The following is a 23,722-nucleotide window of genomic DNA, read 5'->3' as shown; positions in this document are numbered from 1 at the left end:
GGGCACCATATATTTCTATGTATCTATGTATTTCTGAAATACATACCTATTATTATAAATGTCGCTTGCGAGTTATGTATAGTAAACCCTTTGTCGCATTCTACAAAAGAGGTTATAATATATCTTACTGCATTTTATCTTCTGCTTCTGTCAATGTCAATTTTTGTAAATATTTACAGAGAAAATTTTTATATATTTTGATTTTTTATTGGTTTTTTTTATTTTGTTATGCGTTTTATTTTGCTAATTTTATACAGTTGTTACTTTATTTATATTCGAAAATGAAATCTGAGGACTCATCTGATACTGATTACAACATAGAAGATGTTGAAAAATATTGGACCGAACTGTTATTAAATTGGGTATGTACTAAAATTATATTATTGTAGGCTGTTAATAGGGTAGATGAGTAATTTTTATTTTAATGGTCGTCTTGTAGATTATTTTAAAACATTAGACATGTATTTTTTATTTTCTTACGAAAACAAATACTTTCGAAGATATATTGATTTCAAATATCGCATGTCGTCAGTTCTAGGTATATTTTATACGTAGAATTGACGCATTAAACTTGCAGACGGGTCACCTGGTGGTAAGCAATCGCCGCCGCCCATGGCCATATGAAAAACCAAACATTACACGTGTCTCTTGCAGGTCTTTCGGGGTTTAGGACTTTAAGAGTTCTTGGGGAATCAGGGATTGGGAAGATTTGGAAGGGGCCTGAATTGGGCCTCCGGTAACCTCACTCACACAGCGAAACACAACGCAAGCGTTGTTTTACGTTGAATTTCTGCAAGGCCGTGGTATCACTCCGGTGGAGCCGGCCCATTCGTGCCGAAGCATGGCTCTCCCACACTCAAAAAAACGGGTGATTAAGATGAAAAAATTGATGATGATGTCTAGGTAATTTATCCTTTGCAGGTAAACAAATGTGTGCATCCAGAAAAACGAAAACCAGTAAAGCAACTGAACACCAAGAGCCTGGTGGCTGTTCTGAACAAATATAAACAAGACATATATGGTGAAAAGGCTGCTAAGCCTGTATATACTATTTATGATTTACAGGCGTTTCTCAAGAAAAAGTACCCGTTATTGAAATTGAGGTAAGTTAGAAAGATATTTAATAATTCCACATGGAAGGTGTAGGATAGTAGGTTTTTAAATTATTGTCGTGTGGTTAAATCATACTTGTAAACTAATAGACCTTTATTGAGATTTGGTTGTTGGTTTATTTGAAGGTTTGCCAATGAATATTAAAGACAACATAATATGCCATAAAACCATAATAGTTTAACCATTAATCGTTTTATTTCAAATAAAACGTTGTCCTACTGGCGGTCTGACTTTCTCTCTCGCCTCGCCCAAGGCGGGAGAAGTCATTGGATGATTCCTCCCCTCCCAAAAGCCACATTAAATTGTAACCACTTGCTTAAATATCCAGCTTGATTAGAAAACCATTGTTAATTTCCATGGTGGACGCCTCACCTATTCCAATAAAAATCCAAAAAACAAAGACTGTATTTACTTCCAGATGTTTTTTCGAACTAAGAGATATACCAAACAAGTTGTATGTCATGTATTCCATCATGCTGTTCCACTGCTGTGTCCAAATAGAGGGGAGTGAGGTGGATAAGGAGATATGCAACAATTTGACCAAGGAGGAACAAGATATGACGCTGAAGTTCTGCGAGAGATTAGCTGATATGGAAGTAACGGCTAGTGGTATTCAGTGTGCTATCAAAGGTAAGATTGTAAGGTATAAGCCGGTAAACTAGCAGACGGATCACCTGATGGTAAGCAATCGCTGCCACCCATGGACACTTGAAACACCAGAGGCGTTACAAAGTTACAAGTGCGTTGTCGGTCTTTTGGGGGTTAGGAATTTAAGGGTTGTTGGGGAATCAGGGATTGGGAAGATTGGGAAGAGGGGTAATTGGGTCTCCGGTAACCTCACTCACACAACGCAAGCGTTGTTTCACGTCAGTTTTCAGTAAAGGTCGTGGTATCACTCCAGTCGAGCCGGCCCATTCGTGCCCAAGCATGACTCTCCTACACTTGATTGAGGGTTTGGTGATCGTATTTGTGAACTTTGACCGGTTTTTAGTAATTGGAGATGGAACCTACAACAATTATGTAAATCTTTGGTAATCAAGATAATCACGTCTATTAATAACAGAGCTATAGAAAAGATGGTATAGGTACTATTAGTAGCTACACCCTATGCACTTAAGATGGTAATAAAACAAGTTTTAATAACTGATACAAAAGTTATAAAATTTGCAGAAGCATATGGACTAGTACTCTCAAATGTAAAGGCCAAGAAAGAAGTTAAAGACGCAGAAACGCTAAAAGAACTAGAAACAGAATCCAGCGAACCAAGCACATCACCAGGAAAGAGTTCCTTCAACACAGTAACAACAGAAAATACCACAGCAAAGAAGAGTAGCAGAGAAGAGAAAAGTGAACTTTCTGACACTACAAATAAGGACTCAAATACTTTGAAATTCAAATCCTCAATAACTGTTCTGCCATCAATAGTTACTGATACTTCTTATTCAGAAGTGGATTATGTCGTCAACTACACTTCCAAGTCTGATGTAACTGAAAAGGAACCTTTTGATAAATCTCCTAAAGTTCAACTTCATGTACACCGTTATACGTCTAGGGATGGAAATGTGGCCACGGATTCTGCTGAATTAAGTAAGTTTGAAATAATAAGTAATAATAAGACTGCTTTGTTGGTCTGGTGGTCGTAAGTGCGAATGCCGGGCACGGGGTCTCTGGTTCGATTCCCAGGTCGGGCAAAGTATGTAGGGCTATTTTCGGTTTTTTGAAATTTCTCTTCTTTCTCAGTAATAGCACGGAGTCTGGAAATGTGCCCGGTATATGGTAATAGGCTCACCCATACATGGGACTTATAACATAAATTGTGATGTGTGGGTTATACGTTGTACCGATGAAAAGTGGGTTGTTCATTGTACAGTGCTATAATGTGAACCTCAGCCTACACCTTCGGTGATGAAAGGAATGACGATATACATGACGATACAGATAATTGTGAATATTTCCTAGGAAAACGATGCGGTCTTCATTGTGCGTGCAATAGATGCAGTTCCAATCAGCCGCCTTGTTGTGGAGAGCCCACAAAGAGTCCAGTGTTTTGCCAACAAGAGTACAAAGCGTACCATTATGGCGAAAAAAAGAAGGGGAATATATTTACCAATTTTCCGTAAGTACATTACAAATCAGACTATTCTCCATTCTCTATAACTCGCTTAGGGTCGATTTATAATAGCGCAGAGTCGAAATGCATCGAAACGTCTATCCAAAACTGCACGTAACAAATTCTACCTTAACTCCACAGTGTAAGGGTCGAAGCGTTGTTCGCTCGCAGACGCGCGAATTCTAACGAATGCGTGCGCCTTTTTACAATCTCAGAAGTAAAGTGTGCGTAAGCGTACGCACTGTTATGCACTGTTGGAAACAGTCAGAAAGAACTACTGTCCTAATTATTTCTTTTATTATAATATCATTGGTGTCCTAATTGGTGTCCTCGTTGGTACAGTGGTCGCAAGTGCGACAAGGGGTCTTGGGTTCGATTCCCGGGTCGAGCAAAAGTGTTACTAGGCGGTTTCACAATAGTAGCACGGCGTCTGGAATTATGCCCAGTATCCACTGGCTACTACTACTATATTGCCATATGACAATAGGCTCACCCCCTATTACTTGGGACTTATAAACACAAATGGTGAAAAGTGGGTGTACATTGTACAGCGGCATTACGTACGCGGCGTAACACACTTTGTCTATCCCTTCGGGGATAAAAGGTGTGACGTTGTTGGTGTCCTAATGAATATTTATCCCCTTAATCCTTATTTTTTTATTTCATCAGATACGAATTGGATTTCGAGTTCAACTGGACGGCTTTTTTTGTCGTTATCATATTGCTTCTGCTCTTAGTAGCAGCAGGAGTTTTAATATATCTATATTTCTTTCAATCGTTCGGAAGTAAAACTGTCGAGTCTACCGCAGAAAAGATTGAAGAGTTTCGAATGAGTGCGAGTCAAGAAGCTAGGTAAGATATCATCATCATTCAAGTGTGGGAGAGCCATGCTTCGGCACGAATGGGCCGGCTCGACCGGAGTAATACCACGGCCTCACAGAAAACCGACGTGAAACAATGCTTGCGTTGTGTTTCGTTGTGTGAGTGGGGTTACCGGAGGCCCAATTACCCCCCTTTCCAATCTTCCCAATCCACGATTCCCGAACAACAACCCTTAAATTCCTAACTCCCAAAAAGCCGGCAACTTGTAACGCTTCTGGTGTTTCAAGTGTCCATGGGCGTCGGCGATTGCTTTACCATCAGGTGATAAGTCTGCCCGTTTACCGGCTGGTTTCATTAATAAAAAATGGATTAGGATTCAGTGTTGGAAAATTTATAATTTTTTAAAACGTATAGAATCGACTTTTAGTATTGAGCCCTTTTTCTCCTATTTATTAGGGCATATTTTTTATTACATACATAACTTTACGCCTGTCTTCCATGGAAGTCAGAAACAATCGAATGCCAATGGCTACGAATCTTAGGTTCTATGCACACCACGTGTTTTAAACGCGCCAACGACGCGCGTTTAAAAACATGGTGTGCATAGGCCCTTACATACCTACCTCTTTCGTTTCATCAACAGTCTTTCCATGTATGCTCGTCGGTTAAAGGTTTTACATTTTTTATTATTATTTTTTAATTATCACCAAAAGAAAAGTAAATAGGTACAATTTGAATCGCTGCTATAAGTTTATTATTACCGATTTTTTTTGGCTGTTTTTAACCAGAGATGTGCTATGTTGTTGTGGATGCGTTTGGCTTCCATCAATCATATTCATTGGTACACATACCTTAGCACTGTTGGAAACGGTCTTAGCTAAGCAACGATTTTATATTGAAACTAGCGGACCCGACAGACGTTGTCCTGTCTACACGTCTTTAATTTGAAAATTTTAAACTTTTTTAATAAGCTAAAACATTCTGGACCTTTTTGATGAAAATTATAGAGCAAGATCCCAGAGCTGTCAGACATATGTTATTTTTACAAGCATTTAACCTTCGGCTTACAGTAGTCTTGTATATACTTTTTAATGTCTGAATGTTTGTAAAGCTGGCCGAGTGACACCAGCGCAGGTACCAGGTGAGAAAGGTGACTAAAAATTAGACTAACTTAACTTATTTTTTTATGTCTGATTTTTATATATGTTTTGTAGAATATTAATCTGAAATCATATTAAAAAAATCAGACACTTTCCATGGACCAAAACTTTTGTCAGACGCTTTAAAACTGTAAGAAAAAATAAATGAACTTAATTTATTTTTTAATGTCTGATTTTTTTATATGCTATTAAGATAACTATTACAATGTCATATTTAATTAGTCAGACAAATTGCATGGACCAAACTTCCCCTAAATACCAAAATTACTCAACCATGTGTATGAACGCGAGAGCACTATGCACATGCGCTTCAGACCGAGTGAGACATCCATGGTAACTCGGTTCCCGTTCTTAAACTCACAATCTATTACTGTAGGTACTACTGCACATGTATGTGTATATACTTTGAAAAATTGAAAATATTATTCTAGGATGCTCATCAGAATCACAATACTACAATATTAACACTTAACAATAACAAGGTACAAAATCAGCCAAAAATCAGTTATTCTCTTTCACTTAATTCTTCATCTTCATTATTATGGTTCTCTAAATATTTATTTGGGCATACTTCCCATTTACCTTCGACCTTCTTCAAGTGTACTATATTCCTACGAAGTCGTTTCCCATTTTCATCATTTACTACTTCAACGTCATTGCCTTTTTTATTGAGTACCGTATGTGGCGCATCATTAAATGTAGCTGTTAACTTATTCTCCTTCACGGTGTTTTTTACATATACTTTTTCTCCGACTTCAATGTTTGATTCAGTTGCTTGTCTTTTTCTGTCTGCATATTCTTTGCCCTTTGTTTTCATTTCCACATCTCTGTCCTTTGTTTCTAGATCTACTTCTGCAAATTCAATATCTAACACAGAAGGTAGCTTGTCTCTAAATTTACGCCTGAAAAAAGTTCAGCAGGAGATTTACCGGTCACAGAATGAGGAGTGCTATTGTACATGGTCATATATTTAAGTAAATCTTCTTGCCAATTGGACCTTTGGCTTTGGCTTATTCGTAACCGTTTCAATATGTCCCTGTTTTGTCTTTCAACCTCCCCGTTTTGCTGTGGCCAATAAGGAATGCTATGGAACAACTGAATACCGAATTCTTTGCAAAAATCATCGAATTCTGTACTAATAAACTGTCGGCCGTTATCAGCAGTAATACTCACGGGTGTGCCTAATCGAGAAAATATCTCTTTCAGTATATTTATTGTGTGCGTTGAGTCAATAGTTTTTGTAATTTTTACCTCTTTATAACGACTATAATAATCTATAACGACTAAAAGGTAATGTCCAGTCGGTAAGGGTCCGAGATAATCTATGGCTATATCAATCCAGGGTTGTATTGGAAGCTCACGTCTGCGCATGGGATTCGGGGGATTAGGAGCAGAAACTAGAGTACAGCCCTTACAAGATCTGACATAATGTTCTGCGTCTCTATCGATTTTGGGCCACCATACTTTGGATCGTAGTCGTGTTTTCATAGCTACGATGCCCGGATGACCTTCGTGAGCTGCATTTAAAACTTTCGACCTCAAAATAGACGGTATAACGATTTTATTCCCTCGCAAAAGTAAATTATCTTGAAAACAAAGCTCATGTTCGAAGATCTTGTAAGTGCTGACGCTTTGTTCCCAGTTATTATTATAGATTCCAATTCTAACTAATTTCAGTTCTGGATCCGCTTCACATGCTTGCGTCAGCTCACGCAAGGTGATTGCGGTAGGACGAGATTCATCAACAACTAGATTTAAATAGTTATCGTCATCGAAAGGTTCTGGAGACTGACTATTATCGACACACAATCGCGACAATGAATCCGCAATATTTTTCTTGCCCGGACTATAGACAATTTTAAAATTGTACGACTGTAGGCGGAGAACCCAACGTTCGATTCTCGCACATGGTTTAGAATCTGGCCCGAATATTACCTCCAAAGGCTTGTGGTCACTGATGAGTTCGAAACTATCCTTGCCAAACAAATACATATCAAAATGTTCTACTGCCCATACTAGAGCAAGAGCTTCTTTCTCAGTTTGACAATAACGTTTTTCGCGGTCTGAGAGGCTTTTGTTACCAAATGCAATTATTCGCGGCCCATTCTTACCATGCTGAACGAGTACAGCGCCTAACCCAACTGGACTAGCATCAGCGTATACTTGGGTGCGGTCTAGTGGATCATAGTATCCTAAGGTTTTAATTTGTGTCATAGCCCGTTTTAACCCTTCAAATGCGCGTGACTGTTTATCACCCCAATGAGAAGTAATATTAGTACCCTTGTTCAGTTTTAATCTTAAAAGTTCGCGTAAAGGTTCAGTCCATGTTGCTAAATTAGGGATCCATTTTCCTACATAATTTACCAGCCCTAAAAAGCTTTGTACCTCTTCTATGACACTAGGTACTCGAAAGGAGTCAATTGTTTTAATATACTTATCTAAAGGCTTTACTCCCTCACAAGACAGTTGATGCCCGAGGAATTCTATTTGTTTAACCCCGTAAACACACTTTTCATCATTTAAAGAGACATGATTATCTTTTAAAACCTGTAAAACTTGTTTTAACCTCGCCCCATGTTCAGCCACATTGCTACCGTTGACGACAATGTCATCTATAAAATTAACCACCCCAGTACAAGGCAAAAGTACTCTTTCTAAGTTCTTCTGAAAAAATTCAGGAGCGCAGGAAATACCGAACATGAGTCGCTTGTATCTAAACAGTCCCTGGCTACAAATGAATGTTGTGATGTATCTACAATTCTCACTCAACTCTAATTGATGAAATGAATTTTTTAGATCCAGTTTAGAAAATATTTTGGCATTTCTGAACTTTGGTATTAGCTGTTCCATAGTGGGCAAAGGATGTTTTTCTCTAATAATGGCTTGATTTGCTCGCCTCATGTCTACACAGATGCGAACATCTCCGTTACTTTTTAGAACGGGTACAAGGGGAGAGATCCAATCAGAAGGGCCATTTACGGGTTCTATGATATCTAAATCAAGTAGCTCCTGAATTTTTTTATTAATTTTAGCCTCCAAGGGTATTGGAACTCTTCGACAAGGTTGAGAGACCGGTTTGACAGACATATCTATAGGGATATGGATTTGGACATCTTTAAATTTAGGAAACCTACCATCGATTGCATTAACACCTATTCCTAGTTTCTTTAAAAGACAGCTGCTCAGAAATGATTTGTTTTTGCCTGTTTATGCATTTTTTTTTTAATAAATAATTGTTTTTTAAATTATATTTTTTTCTTTATCTATAAATATTCATATTAAACGTAGTAAGTTTTTTTAAAATATTAAGATATTTTAGTCTGAAGCGCATGTGCATAGTGCTCTCGCGTTCATACACATGGTTGAGTAATTTTGGTATTTAGGGGAAGTTTGGTCCATGCAATTTGTCTGACTAATTAAATATGACATTGTAATAGTTATCTTAATAGCATATAAAAAAATCAGACATTAAAAAATAAATTAAGTTCATTTATTTTTCTTACAGTTTTAAAGCGTCTGACAAAAGTTTTGGTCCATGGAAAGTGTCTGATTTTTTTAATATGATTTCAGATTAATATTCTACAAAACATATATAAAAATCAGACATAAAAAAATAAGTTAAGTTAGTCTAATTTTTAGTCACCTTTCTCACCTGGTACCTGCGCTGGTGTCACTCGGCCAGCTTTACAAACATTCAGACATTAAAAAGTATATACAAGACTACTGTAAGCCGAAGGTTAAATGCTTGTAAAAATAACATATGTCTGACAGCTCTGGGATCTCGGACCATTATTATTCAAATGTTATGACAATATCTAACGTCATTAATATTTGACACTGCGATGGTAGCGCCGTCCGTCGGATCCGATGTAAAACATTCCAAAATCAACAACTACTAATAAATTAAAAATTAATTAAAAAAACATTGTCCAGCGGACAAAATTGTGAATCTAAACCATTCTCAGATCCTCTTGAACACACACAAAAAGTTTCATCAAAATCCGTCTAGTCGTTTAAGAGGAGTTCAGTGACATACACACGTACAGAAGAATTATATATATAAAGATATGCATGCTATGGTTGTGTGTTATGAATGGCTTCCCAACTATCGATACATCGCATACTCGAGCTGCGCCTTTTCCTCGCACAGCTACATAGCTTAGTATCAGTGGAAACGATGACAAAGTTGCACAACTTACCTATCAGCTATATAGCACATCTTTGGTGGAAAAGCACCCTTATACTGTACAGTAGCGATTCACGTATCAATATTCGAAATCAAAACTAAATGCTGTCTTTAAATTGTCAGGGTTTTCCAATTCAACTCTTACATATGCAAGAACGGCTTTTGTGAGAAAGTCATTGGACCAACTTCGGAATACTTCTACTCCTCATTGAGCAGGTGCACGCTCTTATGTACGGGACCACAAATATGGCCGTTTCCCATCGGCTACACTTACTACAGTAAGAAGATCGTAACCCTAGCCACGAGCAGATTAGAATACAAATTCAATTCCGTACCTTCCGAGGCTGTCCACATATATTTAGCAGAAGCCTTCAAACTCTTTCTTGGTGATATAGCGAAACTAGAACAATACACAGCAGAATCCAGAAGAAACATATCTAGAGACTCAGTTGTGAAGAAGATGTCCATAGAAATGGATGTGGAGACAGATCCTGATCCACGATTAAGATTGGACACAGAAGAATCATATCAGATTAAGGTCGAGACCATAAGTAACCAGGTTCTGGTGAAGTTGATGGCAGCTTCGTTCTGTGGCATGAGACATGCCCTGGAGACTCTCAGTCAATTGATCCTATTAGATCAAACAACTGGCTTCTTAATAACTCTATCAAATATGGTGATTAAAGATGCCCCCAGCTACAAATACAGAGGTCTCATGTTGGATACAGCAAGAAATTTTATACGAGTACCAGATATTATGAGGACATTAGATGCTATGGCTTACTCTAAACTAAATACATTCCACTGGAGAATCTCTGACGTCACCAGCTTCCCTTTGTTTCTTCCAGAAGTCCCACAGCTGTTCGAATATGGTTCTTATGGTAGAAATTTCATGTATACTAAGGAGGATGTAAGGGCTGTGGTGAAAAGGGCTGGGATTCGTGGTATTAGAGTGGTGATGGAAGTGGCAGCCCCAGGACCTGTGGGAAGACCCTGGTCTTGGGTCCCAGAAGCGACATGCCCAAGTAAGAACAAAAATTTCACGTGCAGCAACATTCTATGCCTGAGATTAGGCATGCGTGATTCAGTTTTCGATATCCTGCAAATAATTTACTCTGAGATCTTAAAGCTGACGAAAATTGATGATGTTTTCCATTTGAGTGATAGTGTATTCTCTTTGGCTAATTGCTTTTATTTGGTCGAAGAGAGGGAGGGGTTTTTGGAAAAGGCTTTGGAGAGATTGAAGATGGCCAATAAAGGGTTCCTACCGAAGTTACCAATTGTCTGGTACTCTACACATTTGACCAAGGATTATGAGGCTCGAGCTTGGGACAGGTAATATAATATATTTTCTCCATAGATTCATTATCATCTTCATATTTCACTGCTGGACTATGCCTCCTCTATATAAGTTGCCATCCATAATTTAGCGGGTGGGTTGCAAAATATATAGGGTGCCTGATAATTAGTGACAGATATTTAAACACGTGATTGTATTAATGATTACAAACAACTTTCCCAAAGAATCTTTTTGTATACTGATTAGTTTTATCTTTTATCACAATAACAAAACAACAAAACTTCATTAGCACGTAATGTTCCAAAATATGTACTAGTCTTCCTATAACGTGGCTGCGGGCGCCTCGCTGCTAACAGCTGATCATGCGAAAGCAAACACGCAAGAATATATCGTTGTGTTGTTATTGTGATAAAAATAAAACAAATGACGTATTCATTGGTAACTATAACTCATTTAAATTACTTTATCAAAAAATAACCGTAACGTAAATGGTATAAATAACTCAGTTTTACCTTATAATTAGTTTATCTAAACAAGTGTAGCATATATAAATTTAGGTTAAGGATCGATAAAGTTCATTATCGTCTGTATTAATATATAAAGCTAAAGAGTTTTTTTTAATTGTTTGAGCGCGCTAATCTCCGAAACAGCTGGTCCGAATTATATAAGTGTTGTCTTTTTGTGTTGGATAGGCCACACAAAAGGAATCATTCAATTCGGTTCATAAGATCGGAGATTAGCGCGTTCAAACAAACTCTTCATCTTTATATAGCTTATATCATAATAGCTACTTTCGCGCGGTTTCACCCACTCTGCTCGGCTCCTATTGATCACGTAGGGTGATGATTAGCATATAGCCTTCTTCGATAAATGGACTATCCAATACAAAGGGAGTCATTCAATTCGGCCCCATAGATTCGGAGTTTAGTGCGTTCAAACAAACAAACTCTTCAGCTTTATGTATAAAAATAGATACAGATTCAAGGAGGCCTACATATTATATGTCATTTCCCTGGGACTCGCCGGACTTCAGTGTTCCGGTGTTTTCATGTTTGTATCTACTGTAGATCCTGGTGCACAGGAGTTGCAGCAGTATGGGAGGTTGTGGTGGGCTTGTCCCATAAAAAAAATATATGTTTAGAAGTGGACGATATGATAACAATAATATTTTGGATAATATGATAATAATAATGATGAGGTATTTCCAGATATGGAGTGCAGTTATCGGAATGGCAGCCAAATCCGACAGAACAGTTCCTGAGCAGATTCAAAGTGATACATTCGAGCAGGTGGGACTTATCCTGTGAGGTGAAGAAACACAGGTGTCAACGGTACAGGTAAGATTATAATACATATGTTCTGATAATTTTCAAAAACATCTGAATATCAGTTAATCATCATCGTACCGCAAGCCAATAGGCGAAGCGTCACCGCTTCATTGTAGATATCACACCCACTTGCACGAAGCGCTTCGCTTCAAGCTAAGGAGTGGAATTCTTTGTCAGAGGCTATATTTCTTTAAAGGCCCAAGTGATTATGTTGCTTTTGGGCAGACGTGCCCCATAAAAAAAAAACCTTCGAAAAGCATGTTAAACTACTTAAATTAAGGTTATGTAGAACATTAATTAAGGTTCTCATTATTATGAAAATACGAAAACGATACGATAAAAACTAGCCGATAAAGCAAAAAATCGCACAATAAAACACTGTTTGTCAGTGGGTGGTTGGTCTTGAATCTATCAATTTATGCTAAAGTGAAGAAACATTATAATAGCTCTTTTGCAATCAGTTTCATTATTCTGGGTTACATTAACACATTCTTAAACAATCAATGATATTTATTATGAAATATCTTCACATAGGCCCTATGAGGGGTCCCTATAATGAAGATATTATGACCCCAATTTATACACATAATTATTTTGTTATCGGAATAGTCTGAAGGAAGGGACCTCTGCCCTCTAGACGAAATAGGATGATGTAAGATATACGTTTTATATCTCATTATTTGACTCTGCAATATAATATACTTAATAATATATATACTACTTAATAATATATATACTTATTATAGAATAAGTATATTATATTGCAGAGTCAAATAATGAATAATGAGATATATATATATATATTTATACAATTGTACAGCGGCTTCACCCGCGTTCCCGTAGGATAAAAAGTGTCCTTTAAAAACTAACTTCTACCTCCAAATTATAATAATTCCGGCGCTGCGGACTGTTTAGCGGGTTACCGGGGTTCGTGAATGCTAGTTTAGCCTTTAACTTATTGATACACTTGCAATAGAATATTGTTGACTGATTTGTAAAATATGACGTGTAAACAGCCGTTGGCTGACCCTAAATAAATAAATAAAATAAACTTCGTCCGCATAACTTAGGCTGAATTTTTTTGTTCATATTTTCGAAAACAGGATCATTAAAGAAAATGTTGATCTTATTATTTTTTGTCTAATTTGTATAAATATCATGATTATTTGCAAAAAAACACATTTAAAACTACCATTCTCGCGAGATCTCGGGCTTTCATGACCCTAAATCTCGCAAGATTTGTATTCCTTAGTCACAATATATGAGAGTTGCTCAAGGATAATATTGGCGGTCAATCTCATAATTTGACTTTTTCATGTCTATGTTACGTCTACATAACAAATAATTTGTTTTTATTTAAAATCCAATGTTACATTTTATATTTCAAAGTCATATATTTGTACACTTGGGAGCAAAGAAACGGAGCCAATAGCGTTTCTCCTTTTTCATTTCTTGATGAATATTTCTGATAGAAGTATTTTATTAATTGCTAACGTTATGTCATATGAATGGCAATTTAAGTAACCTTTAATATAAGAGTATTTTGTTGCTAAATGAATAACTTCTTTTTTAAAGTTATAGAGGCTTCTTTAAAATGGAATTTTAGTTGTAAGAGTCATGATTCGGCGCGAATGGGCCGGCTCGACCAGAGTGATACCACGGCCTCACAGAAAACCGACGTGAAAAACGCTCGCGTTGTATTTTGATATGTAATTCAGGAATAGAGGCTCAAAAACCTCCCTCTCCAATCTTCCCAATCGCCGATTCCCCAACAACCCTTAAATTCCTAACCCCCAAAAGGCCGACAACGCAACGTCTAACGCCTCTGGTGTTTCGGGTGTCCATGGGCGGCAGAGATTGCTTACCACCAGGTGATCCGTCTGCTCGTTTACGGGCTTATACCATAAAAAACCAATGCTAGTGGCTCCGTTTCTTTGCTTCCAAGTGTAGATATATCTGTACATATATAACCTTTATATACTAATATATGTCAACTGCCGTTATAACTGGAGGCAATGGACAAATATGTCATGTATTGTGACGTCATTAAGCAGCATTGCTTATTATTTATAGAATTTAGTTAACTGGTTCACCTTGCAAATTTTAGTTAGTGTTATATTTGATTTAACTGTTTGAAATGAACTTGATTGTTTGTTTGTTTGTTATGCTTTTATGGTTAAATTGTTGAACTGATTTTGAGAAAACTTGAATCAATCATCCTAAAATTACTACTAATATTATAAATGCGAAAGTTTGTGTGTGTTTGTTGCTCAATTACGTCAAAAAGAATGAAAGGATCGGTATGGAATTTAGAACAGAGGTAGAATATGGTCTGGAATAACACATAGGTTACTTTTTATCCCAAGAAAACGCGAGTGAAGCCGCTGGCAGAAGCTTATATATAATAAACTGTAGGTATAAAAATTAAATTACCGCAAAGAAGAAAAAGTAAGAGAGAGTTTATAAACAAACGTACAAAATATGGTGTACATTTCTATTAAAATTAAAATAAAACTATTTAAAACTTAAAGTTTGTTTACAAAATTATTTAAAAACGTCCACAGTTTTCATGTTAACCCATAAAATATATTTAGACTTAAAAAATCACAGGCAAACCCAAGCTAAACAAATTGTATTACTATTATCTGCGAGTAATTGCCGGAACAAAACGTTTGCATTAAACAAACAAACAGCGCGTACTACAGATCCTAATTTACAAGGACAGGGTCAAATATATTAATAATTAATTACTAAGTAACAAAATATTATTTATTATTGTAGTACAATATTTTTTTATTTATCTTTATTGGCCCTCCAACAATTGTATACATTGTTACATTTAATAACAAAATATTTCTAATATGTTTAAGTAAAATGTTACAATCGATTATACTGACTTAATTTAAATCCTTAATTTATATCCTAGCCAAGATGACTACAAATACGGCTAATTAAACCGTGGCTTAGTAGTAAAGGCAAAATGTCTTGCTTTTAAGTCTTTGAGCTGTCCCCTTCGGAAAAAAGAAGATTTGTAAAATCCATACATACATATGTATAAATAAGAATATTTATATGCGAATTTTGAAAATGTGTCTATATTTTCTTGGCAGGACCTGGCAAGACATGTATTCGTGGAAATCCTGGCGGAATATTGAGGTGTTCACCATTGAGGGAGGAGAGAGTATTCTGTGGACGGACTTGGTTGATAGTGGTGTGTAATAATATGTCATAAGATATAGTAATAATTTTAGTAACGTTAAGGTCTAAAGGCGACACGAATTCCCAGTTAATATTAAAACAGAATAGAAGGACTGTGTGCAAGCACCCACGACACAGGAGAAAAGTGTGCGGCAACGTTTTAGTAAAGAGAAGAGAAAGAGAGAAGGACTTCTTTTTACTAAAAGTCACGGTTTACTCACGTACATTAATGGAGAAAAGCTCTACTAGTTTCGAGTCACAGAGGGACTCTTCATCATGAGCAGCGTGCGCAGACAGTAGGCTGCGCGATATTCTACTGTCTGTGTGAATAGTAACTAGTAGAACTTCTCTCTATGAGTAAACCGTGATTCTTAGTTAAAGGTGTCCTTCTATTCCGCTTTAATATTTACTGGGAATTCTCTTTAGAGTTTTTCTCTATTAATGTCTGTGAGTAAGCCGCGATTTTTTAGGTAATTTAATATATCTCTCGGTAGAAGAAGAATACAGTCTATGGTAATAAGTACAAAAAACTAAACATAATTTTTGGTTTTGTCTCATGATTTGTATATGAAATAATATTTACTTTCTAGGCAACTTGGACACACATTTGTGGCCTCGAGCGGCGGCGGTGGCAGAACGGCTCTGGTCTGATATCGCCCTCAATGGAACCGTCAGTGGTGAGGTCTACGTCAGGCTTGACAGCCAAAGGTACAACCTTTTTCTAATTGTCTAGGCTTTTTAGAAGAGGAAAACATCTTCAACTGACTTTTTCTTGACTAGTCTTGGGTGATGAGAGAGGGAATGTCAGACTTTTACTGACTAATTCTTACTTCTATTTCAAGCCGCGACCCCAGTTACTCGCAAGGTTGAATGCCGCGTCTTATGCTTAGCACAGCTCTATCTCAACCAGTCTGAATTCGTTAACATCCGAAATTGAAAACCGATCCGAACAAAAACTCAATAGAACTAATGTCAAAAATCGATATGTACCCAAAATTTTTCAGAGCTGCCAACTACCTCTACCGGGTTTACCGGGGCTCCGGCTCGAAAAGCAGGAGTAGCGGGGAGATTTTTAGTCAGTCAAGTCAAGAGTCTGACACTCCCTCTCGCTTCGTGGAGATTATGGCCAATTGTCTTTGTGGAACTAGAAGAAGCTCTCAGTTACAGCTTTCGTCGTTTGTCCAGACGACTATCAAGTTATTGATGGGGATGCTGTCACTACTAACTCCTCAATTTTCGATTTTCACCCTTCAAAAAACACAAAATCTTTGGTTAAAAAAAAGAAACAAAAGAAAATAGTTCGTTTCTGTTTCGTAACTACTTGATTTCTCTTTCACTCTTTTTCACTAGTTACCTTTTTTGTCACCAGATGGCGCATGGTACTAAGATCGATTCAGGTGCAACCAATATGGCCGCTCTACTGCAGTTTCAATCCTGGAATATGTCTAGACAAATTGAGACACAGAGAAATAACCAGAACTATTAGCTAATGAAAGGTTTTATTCACAAAATACAAGCTTTCAAAATAATTGTGTTTTATATTAAACTAGCAACCCGCCCCAGCTTTCCATGGGTTCAATGGTGATATATTATGCATGTATTATACATATAAATCTTCCTCATGAATTACTCTATCTATTAAAAAAACTGCAACAAAATCCGTTGCGTAGTTTAAAATATTTAAGCATACAAAGGGAAATAGGGACAGAAAACTTTGTTTTATAATATGTACTATATGTAGTGATGATTCCAAAACAGAATTAAAATATGTACATTAAGATACTAAATAACTATGCGAACGAACTATGAAGCAAGTACAAAGAGGAGATGCCATAATGTGATTGTGCACTGTGACAAAACAAATCGGCCCTGCTCAATAATAAAATCATAAGTAAAAAAGTGCAGATAGGTTATAAGCGCTCAGAAAGCGTCACATTAATAATGTTTTTGTAGTATGGGACTGCATGTTGGAAAATACAGTGGGGCGTGGTTTGTAACTTCCTGCGCTCCCTGTAAAGTATCACGCATTATGTTAAAGGGAAATCCAGTTAAGACATTAATTCTCCTCTTTATTATTTGCTTCCTGGGACAAACTAACATCAAATTGATGTATTCATTATTTGTTTTTCATTAGAATCGAGTCAAAATGAATTGTGAAAACAGCTCCTTAAAATAATTGTTATTTATCTATCTCTACAAACTACATTTTTCAACAATACACCTAAATTTCCTTTTTGTGAGTGGGGTATATCGCTCAATGTCTTCTCCCGCCTTGGATGAGGCGAAAGGGAGTATCAGACTCTTACTGACTATAAACCTCCTTTTGCTGCTTTTCAATCTTGAGTTCCAGTAACCTGCTAGGCAGTCTGCAGCGCCGTTCATACCACACTGATTTTTACATTTCCTATTGCACTTTATCTGTATCATCAACAGTTTTGTTTATTTTCCCCCTAGCCGTATTATTTGATAACATTCTGTCAATCTCACCACCGATCACTGTAGTATAATTTTTAATGACAGATGCAATAGTGACAGTTACATTTAACAGTTCTTTGTCAATTTTATCATCTATGGCTGCAGTGACATTGGTCAAAATAGTGTTATCTTTAACATTAAGTTGTTTAGTAGCAAATGTAGCTATATCAGTGCTAAAACTAATAGTGCTTTCATTTATAATAGTGTTTTTGTCATACACTATAATGTTAGTATTCCCTATACCAGGGGTTATATAATACACATCATTGCTTAAAGCAGTAGTGCTGCCATCTATAGTATTGTTTTTGTTACGGATTATTATAATGTCATTTATATCATTACGTAAACCAGGCATCGCGTAAACAGCACTGTTGTTTATATTTTCTGGTAGTTCATATGTTTTATTATAAGGGAAAACATTACTTGTAGTAGTATTTTTGGACATGGTATCATAGAAATTGGCATTAATATCACTATCATTGTATAAATCTCTATCTCCAGTATCTATCCTCATATAGATATAGGATTTCCAATTATCATCTTGATTATCATGATGAGAATAGATTGGCTTGAATTCTCCTCTGTATTGTATTTGCACCTCCTCTATCATTCCTACTACATTGAAGTATGTTCCTCCTAAGAGTGCTATCAAACCGACACTGACGATAAATATGCTCTTCACTAATCTCCATTGATATTTACCAAGCCCTGGATATTCCCAATCGAGGATCAGCTCTATGATTGCTGGATATACCAATACTGCTGGGGTCGTGAAGAAACCACCAATCTAGAAATGAAAATAGTAGTGTGAAGATCTTTACAAAATAAAGCCTCAGGACTTATTAAAAGATTAAGACTTTTTAAACTGTAGAAAACGATTTATTTTTAATTGAATTCCTGGGTTGGGCAAAGTATTATTGGGCTTTTTTCGGTTTTTCGAAAACTTCTCAGTAGTAGCACGGAGTTTGGAATTGTACCCAGTATATGGCAATAGGGTCATAGTATATGGGACTTATAACTCAAAATGGTGAAATGTAGGTGTGCATTGTATAGCGGCACTTCATGCCGTAATATGCACCTCTGCCTTTCCTTTTGGAGATAAAAAGCGTGATGTTGTGTGTTTTAACTATATAAACAAAGATATTGTACTTTAAAATTTTCAACCGTAGAAGAAAATACCTATACCTACTTATTATCGCAGAAGTATGCATCTGTGCGTATTGCTATTAAATTGTGCTAGGCGCTGCGCGCGTTTCTCTCAACAAAACCTTTACTTTTTGAAATATAGTTATTTCACAGCTGATCATCATCATCATATCAGCCATAAGATGCCCTCAGTTTATCATAGGCCTCCCCCAATAATTTCCTGATAGACCAGTTCTAAGTGACCTGCATTTAGCGGCACCCTGCGACCTTAATCAGGTCTTCATCGTTTCACAGTTTAGTTAAAAGCTAAGTCCAATCAATCCCTTCTACAACAACCGGTAGCTACTCCGAAGTTACAGATGTCCACGGCCGGTACTGAGAGCTTACAAAACATCATAAACAACATTTTAAAGGCCGGCAACGCGCCTGTGACTCCTCTAGTGTTGCCTGTGCTTACCATGGCCGGTGCTGATCGCTTAAAAACATCAGTCTGTACCATATTCCATGTAAAAAAAAAATGACTTACAACACCCATCATCCTCGTCACATTTGGCAGCATATACGATATAAATATGAGTACCACAACATGAAGAGTCCTGTACAGTCTCTCCCAATACCAATAGTTGGGTATCTGATGGTTCCGTTTCAAATAAAACCATTCAACGTCAAAAGCCACGTGGAAACACATAGCGTATATAACGTAGAGAGTGATACATAGAAATACTTTCAATATTACGGCGAAACTGAAAAGGAAATGAAATTCTAGTATTAGAACTCGAAACGGGATATTTACCATGTTTTTCTATTTGAGAGTAAATGAGAGTTCCAGTTCATCCGTGATCATGGCGCTTGCAACAGTGCCGAAATATCGGAAACTCATAGAAATAGAAAAACATGGTAAATATCCCGTTTCGAATTCTAATACTAGTGTTAGTGACCATGTCAGTTTAAAAAAGAAATTGAAATTAATGAAAATCTACGGTTTTGTGGATTTTTTCTGTATGCTCGACTAGTTTCAAGCCACACTGGGGCTCATAATTATAAACTACCGTCACGTAGTCAACTTCCATCGTATCGTTCGCCTAAGTGCGTTGTCAGCTGATATATTAATTGATTCGGTAATTATATCTACAATATTTTGTAACTAAAAATCACGGTTTACTCACATAAATGAATGGAGAAAAGTTCTACTAGTTTCGAGTCGCAGAGGGACTCTTCATCATGAGCAGCGTGCGCATGATTTGCGATGAAGAGTTCCTCTATGACTCGAGACTTGTACAGCTAGTCTTCATGAATTTATGTGAGTAAACCGTAGTAACTAGGCGGTAGCAACTATCTTTTTAACCGATTTCAAAAAAGAAGGAAGTTCTAAATACGACCGTATTTTAATGGCTTAGCATAAGGCATTACAATACGCTGAAATTGTTCTTAAGCAAAATAGTATATAAAATAGACATAAAATCTTACTCAGAATAAGGGAAATGTATTGTGATTGGCGACACACAATTCTCAGCATAATACCAGTAGCCGAAAAACCCAACAGTTACCATGCAAGCAGTGTAGATTGGCATTGCTGTAAAACATAAAAAATATTAACATTCAGCCGTATAGTGACGATAAATACAGTCGAAATTTCTACCACATACCAATTTTAGTCCGGTCCGAATTTATTTTACTATAAAGATTAAAAATTTAAAAGTCCCCATCGATCATATGTGCTTCAAAAGTATTCGAGGTCAAAGGTAACATTTGAATTTTCTGACATTTGTAGATCTCAAAATTCTCTACAAAATGGTCTTTAGTTTTTCTATAGAAGATAGATTCGTGTGTCCCCACACACATTTTTCCACTTTGGAAGCGTCTAACTTTCAAACGATTGATTTTGACGAAAAGTGGTTTTAGAAACCTTAATGTCTTTTTTAAAGACCTATCCATAGACAACCATCACGGAAATGTAAGCTGAAAAAAATTTTTTTTGATCAGTTCCATGTATGGAGTGCCCCCTTTACTTTTTAAATTTATAAATTTTTATTCAAAATTCGAATAGCGGTTACCGAAATACACCATCTTACAAAGTTTCAACTATGTAGGCCCAACAGTTTCGTGGCCCAACAGGCTGTGACATACGGACGGACGGACGGACGGACGGACAGACATTTATTTCCGAAACTGGAACAGATTAAAAAAAAATTTTTTTTCAGCTTACATATCCGTGATGGGTGTCTATGGATAGGTCTTTAAAAAAGACATTAAGGTTTCTAAAACCACTTTTCTTCCAAAGGTGTGTGTGGGGACACACGAATCTCGGACTATTTTGTAGAGAATTTTGAGATCTACAAATTTGGTCTGAAGTATTTTTTTTTAAAAGTTACGGTTTTTGAGAAAATCTCAAAATAAAAATGTTGACCTTTGACCTCTAATAACTTTTGGCACATATGGGATGATGGGGACTTTTAAATTTTTAATCTTTATAGTAAAATAAAGGTCTGTACCAAAATCAGATTACTGTTTTCAGGTCTAAATTGACCTATTTACCTATGACTATTTGTCTCCACAATCTTTAGATTAACATTAATTTTTGACATTAGTTCTATAGAATTTCTGTCAAAAATGAAGTTGAAATTTGCAGTATTGTACTACACATTAACTCCCTTTCCAATATTCCCAATCATAAATTCCTAACCCCCTAAAGGCCGGGAACGCAGTTGTAACGCCTTTGGTGTTAGGGGTGATCCATGGGCGGCGGTGATTGCTTACCATCAGATGATCCGTCGGCTTATATAAAAATACACCCGTTTGATGTAAACAACGATTATCAAGATAAAAATAGAGATAATTACATCCAAGTACAACATAATTGAAGTTCCTAGGTTCTTGCATGTTATTCTCGACAGCCAAGGCGTAGCTGACAGGCTCCAGGACAAATATACAGACGCCCACAAACTCAAAAGCTCCCATAACGGATTTATAAGGAGCTCTGTCCCATGGACTGTCCACCGTGCTATGCAAACTATACCATAAGAGAACCATGATGACAGCAACTGAAAATTATCAAGATATCATTACTATAATTATTTAGCCAACCTGCATTGAGCAAGCGTGGCGATTAATGTTTGAATTGTCTCCAAGCGAGAAGAGATATTTAGTCAGCAGTGGCCACTTTTAATGGAACAAATCCGCCACTACCTCCCACACCGCTGCAACTCCTGTAAGCCAGGACGTGCAGTAAATACTAATATGAAAACACCGGAACATTGAAGTCCGGATCTTGGATCCCGCAACGAAACAAATCAGAAGATATCAGCAGTGACCACTGATAGGCTGTTGATGATGATGGTGATGATGATCATTATTTAGACATCAATGGTATACCGGTAAGTGAAGAAGAAGAAGAAGAAAACATCGTGAGAAAACCTGGGCTTATATTGACGAAACTTGTGAATCTGATTGAAATAGAGTAAGTCACCTATGGAGTTTCTTGCTCGTTCTTCTCCATAGGGATCTACACTTTGGAACGAACAAATAGTTTCACTAGAGGACTAACCGACAGATAGGCATTTTTAATATTATTATATTTGCTTTAAATTCTGTGTGAACAGTGCTGCACAGAGTGTTCAAATTAGCTCACAGAGAGAAATGCATTTTTTTGTTTAACTACAAGGCCTATTTCGCTCATTTTTCGTATATCGTTAGCCAAGATGATAACAAATATGTGGTTCAAATTAAGTCCCGAATTTTCTTCATACGGTATTCTCAGGTCTGACGAAGTATCATTTGGCTTATTAAAATTTTTTGAAACAGGAAATTAAAGATTGCATTGCACCCTTAAATACTAACATGTTTGAATAACGCTTGTATTATGTTTTTAATAAAAAACTTACATGCAAATAGATTGCAGATCAATGCAAATGGCGCAAGGGTCTTCAAGTCCACCACCATCGCTATAGCCAAGCATGGCACCATCAGGGTTAGGATGTAGACCTTCAAAGGAGGCTCACCAGCATCACTGATCGTATGGTCTCCCATCACCAACTCCTTCAAAGCTCTAGCTATCATGATGATGAGGACACAACAGGTACCGTATAAGTGGATCATTAGGGATGCTTCTAAAAGATATCTGGAATAGAAGATTTTGAGCATAAACTCAAAATCAAAGTCAAAATTATTTATTTCAAATAGACCAGGAATGCACGTTAGAACGTTAAAGCGAATATACAATATAAAAAAAAAACAAAATGTCTGTCTGTCGGTCAGTCCTCTAGTGAAACTATTTGCTCGTTCCAAAGTGTAGATTCCTATGGAGAAGAATGAGCAAAAAAATGGTTTACTCTTTTTCAATTAAATTCACAATACAATTGTTGGTTACATAAGAATCTTGTGGTTTCGTCAATATTATTTAGAAACAGTATGCTGGTGGAAAATTGGTGGTCTTCTTTAAATAAGAACTACGCTACGCTTGATAGTTGGTTGGTTCTCGCAGTGTAAAAAGTTTAGGTTTTATCACGTCCACGTCTAGGTTGGACTGTACGGTTGACGCGGCTGGATAACCAGCTGCCGCATCTTTTTTGCGTGATCCACAAATTGTTATTTCGGGTCTGGGTGTCATGTATATGTAAACTTCTATGTTTGTAAACGCACCCACGACACAGGAGAAAATACTAGTTTGGGGCAAGGCTTTTTAAGAAGAAGTAGAAGATCAGAGAGTCCAGTCTTCGTAAAATGCGTTACTACACATCCTGTGAGAGTTAAGAGAAGGGTTGAAATGATGACAAATATGTGTTCTTCTCTACCATACAAAGTTTAAGGTTCTGAGTAATTTTTTTTTCAAAATAAGCTTACCTGGCACCTCTTGCAGTTTTTCTTAATTTATTCCAAGGTGACAGA

General features: G+C 36.8%; 3 protein-coding genes across 5 annotated transcripts in view; 1 reads left to right on the top strand and 2 right to left on the bottom strand.

The window, feature by feature from the left end:
* Positions 1-23,722, bottom strand: part of LOC118276960 (uncharacterized) — a 265,349-nt gene that overhangs the window by 80,273 nt on the left and 161,354 nt on the right. The gene's annotated exons all lie outside the window — the stretch shown is intronic.
* LOC118276586 (probable beta-hexosaminidase fdl) lies at positions 149-16,744 on the top strand. Its single transcript, XM_050699928.1, has 11 exons — positions 149-362; positions 922-1,103; positions 1,532-1,743; positions 2,284-2,700; positions 3,073-3,229; positions 3,893-4,075; positions 9,515-10,726; positions 11,900-12,028; positions 15,130-15,230; positions 15,808-15,925; positions 16,587-16,744. Exons 1-11 carry the CDS (start codon positions 282-284, stop codon positions 16,705-16,707), a joined length of 2,913 nt encoding a protein of 970 aa, XP_050555885.1. The 5' UTR covers positions 149-281; the 3' UTR covers positions 16,708-16,744.
* LOC118276572 (proton-coupled amino acid transporter-like protein CG1139) lies at positions 17,232-22,953 on the bottom strand. The gene is made up of 5 exons (XM_050699945.1): positions 22,720-22,953; positions 21,679-21,879; positions 20,306-20,411; positions 19,365-19,581; positions 17,232-18,479 (listed from the first exon to the last, which is right to left on the bottom strand). Exons 1-5 carry the CDS (start codon positions 22,931-22,933, stop codon positions 17,622-17,624), a joined length of 1,596 nt encoding a protein of 531 aa, XP_050555902.1. The 5' UTR covers positions 22,934-22,953; the 3' UTR covers positions 17,232-17,621.

The sequence above is a fragment of the Spodoptera frugiperda genome, chromosome 17 (genome assembly GCF_023101765.2).
Source record: "Spodoptera frugiperda isolate SF20-4 chromosome 17, AGI-APGP_CSIRO_Sfru_2.0, whole genome shotgun sequence".
Taxonomy (NCBI): domain Eukaryota; kingdom Metazoa; phylum Arthropoda; class Insecta; order Lepidoptera; family Noctuidae; genus Spodoptera; species Spodoptera frugiperda.
This window is presented reverse-complemented; position numbering and strand designations above follow the sequence as displayed.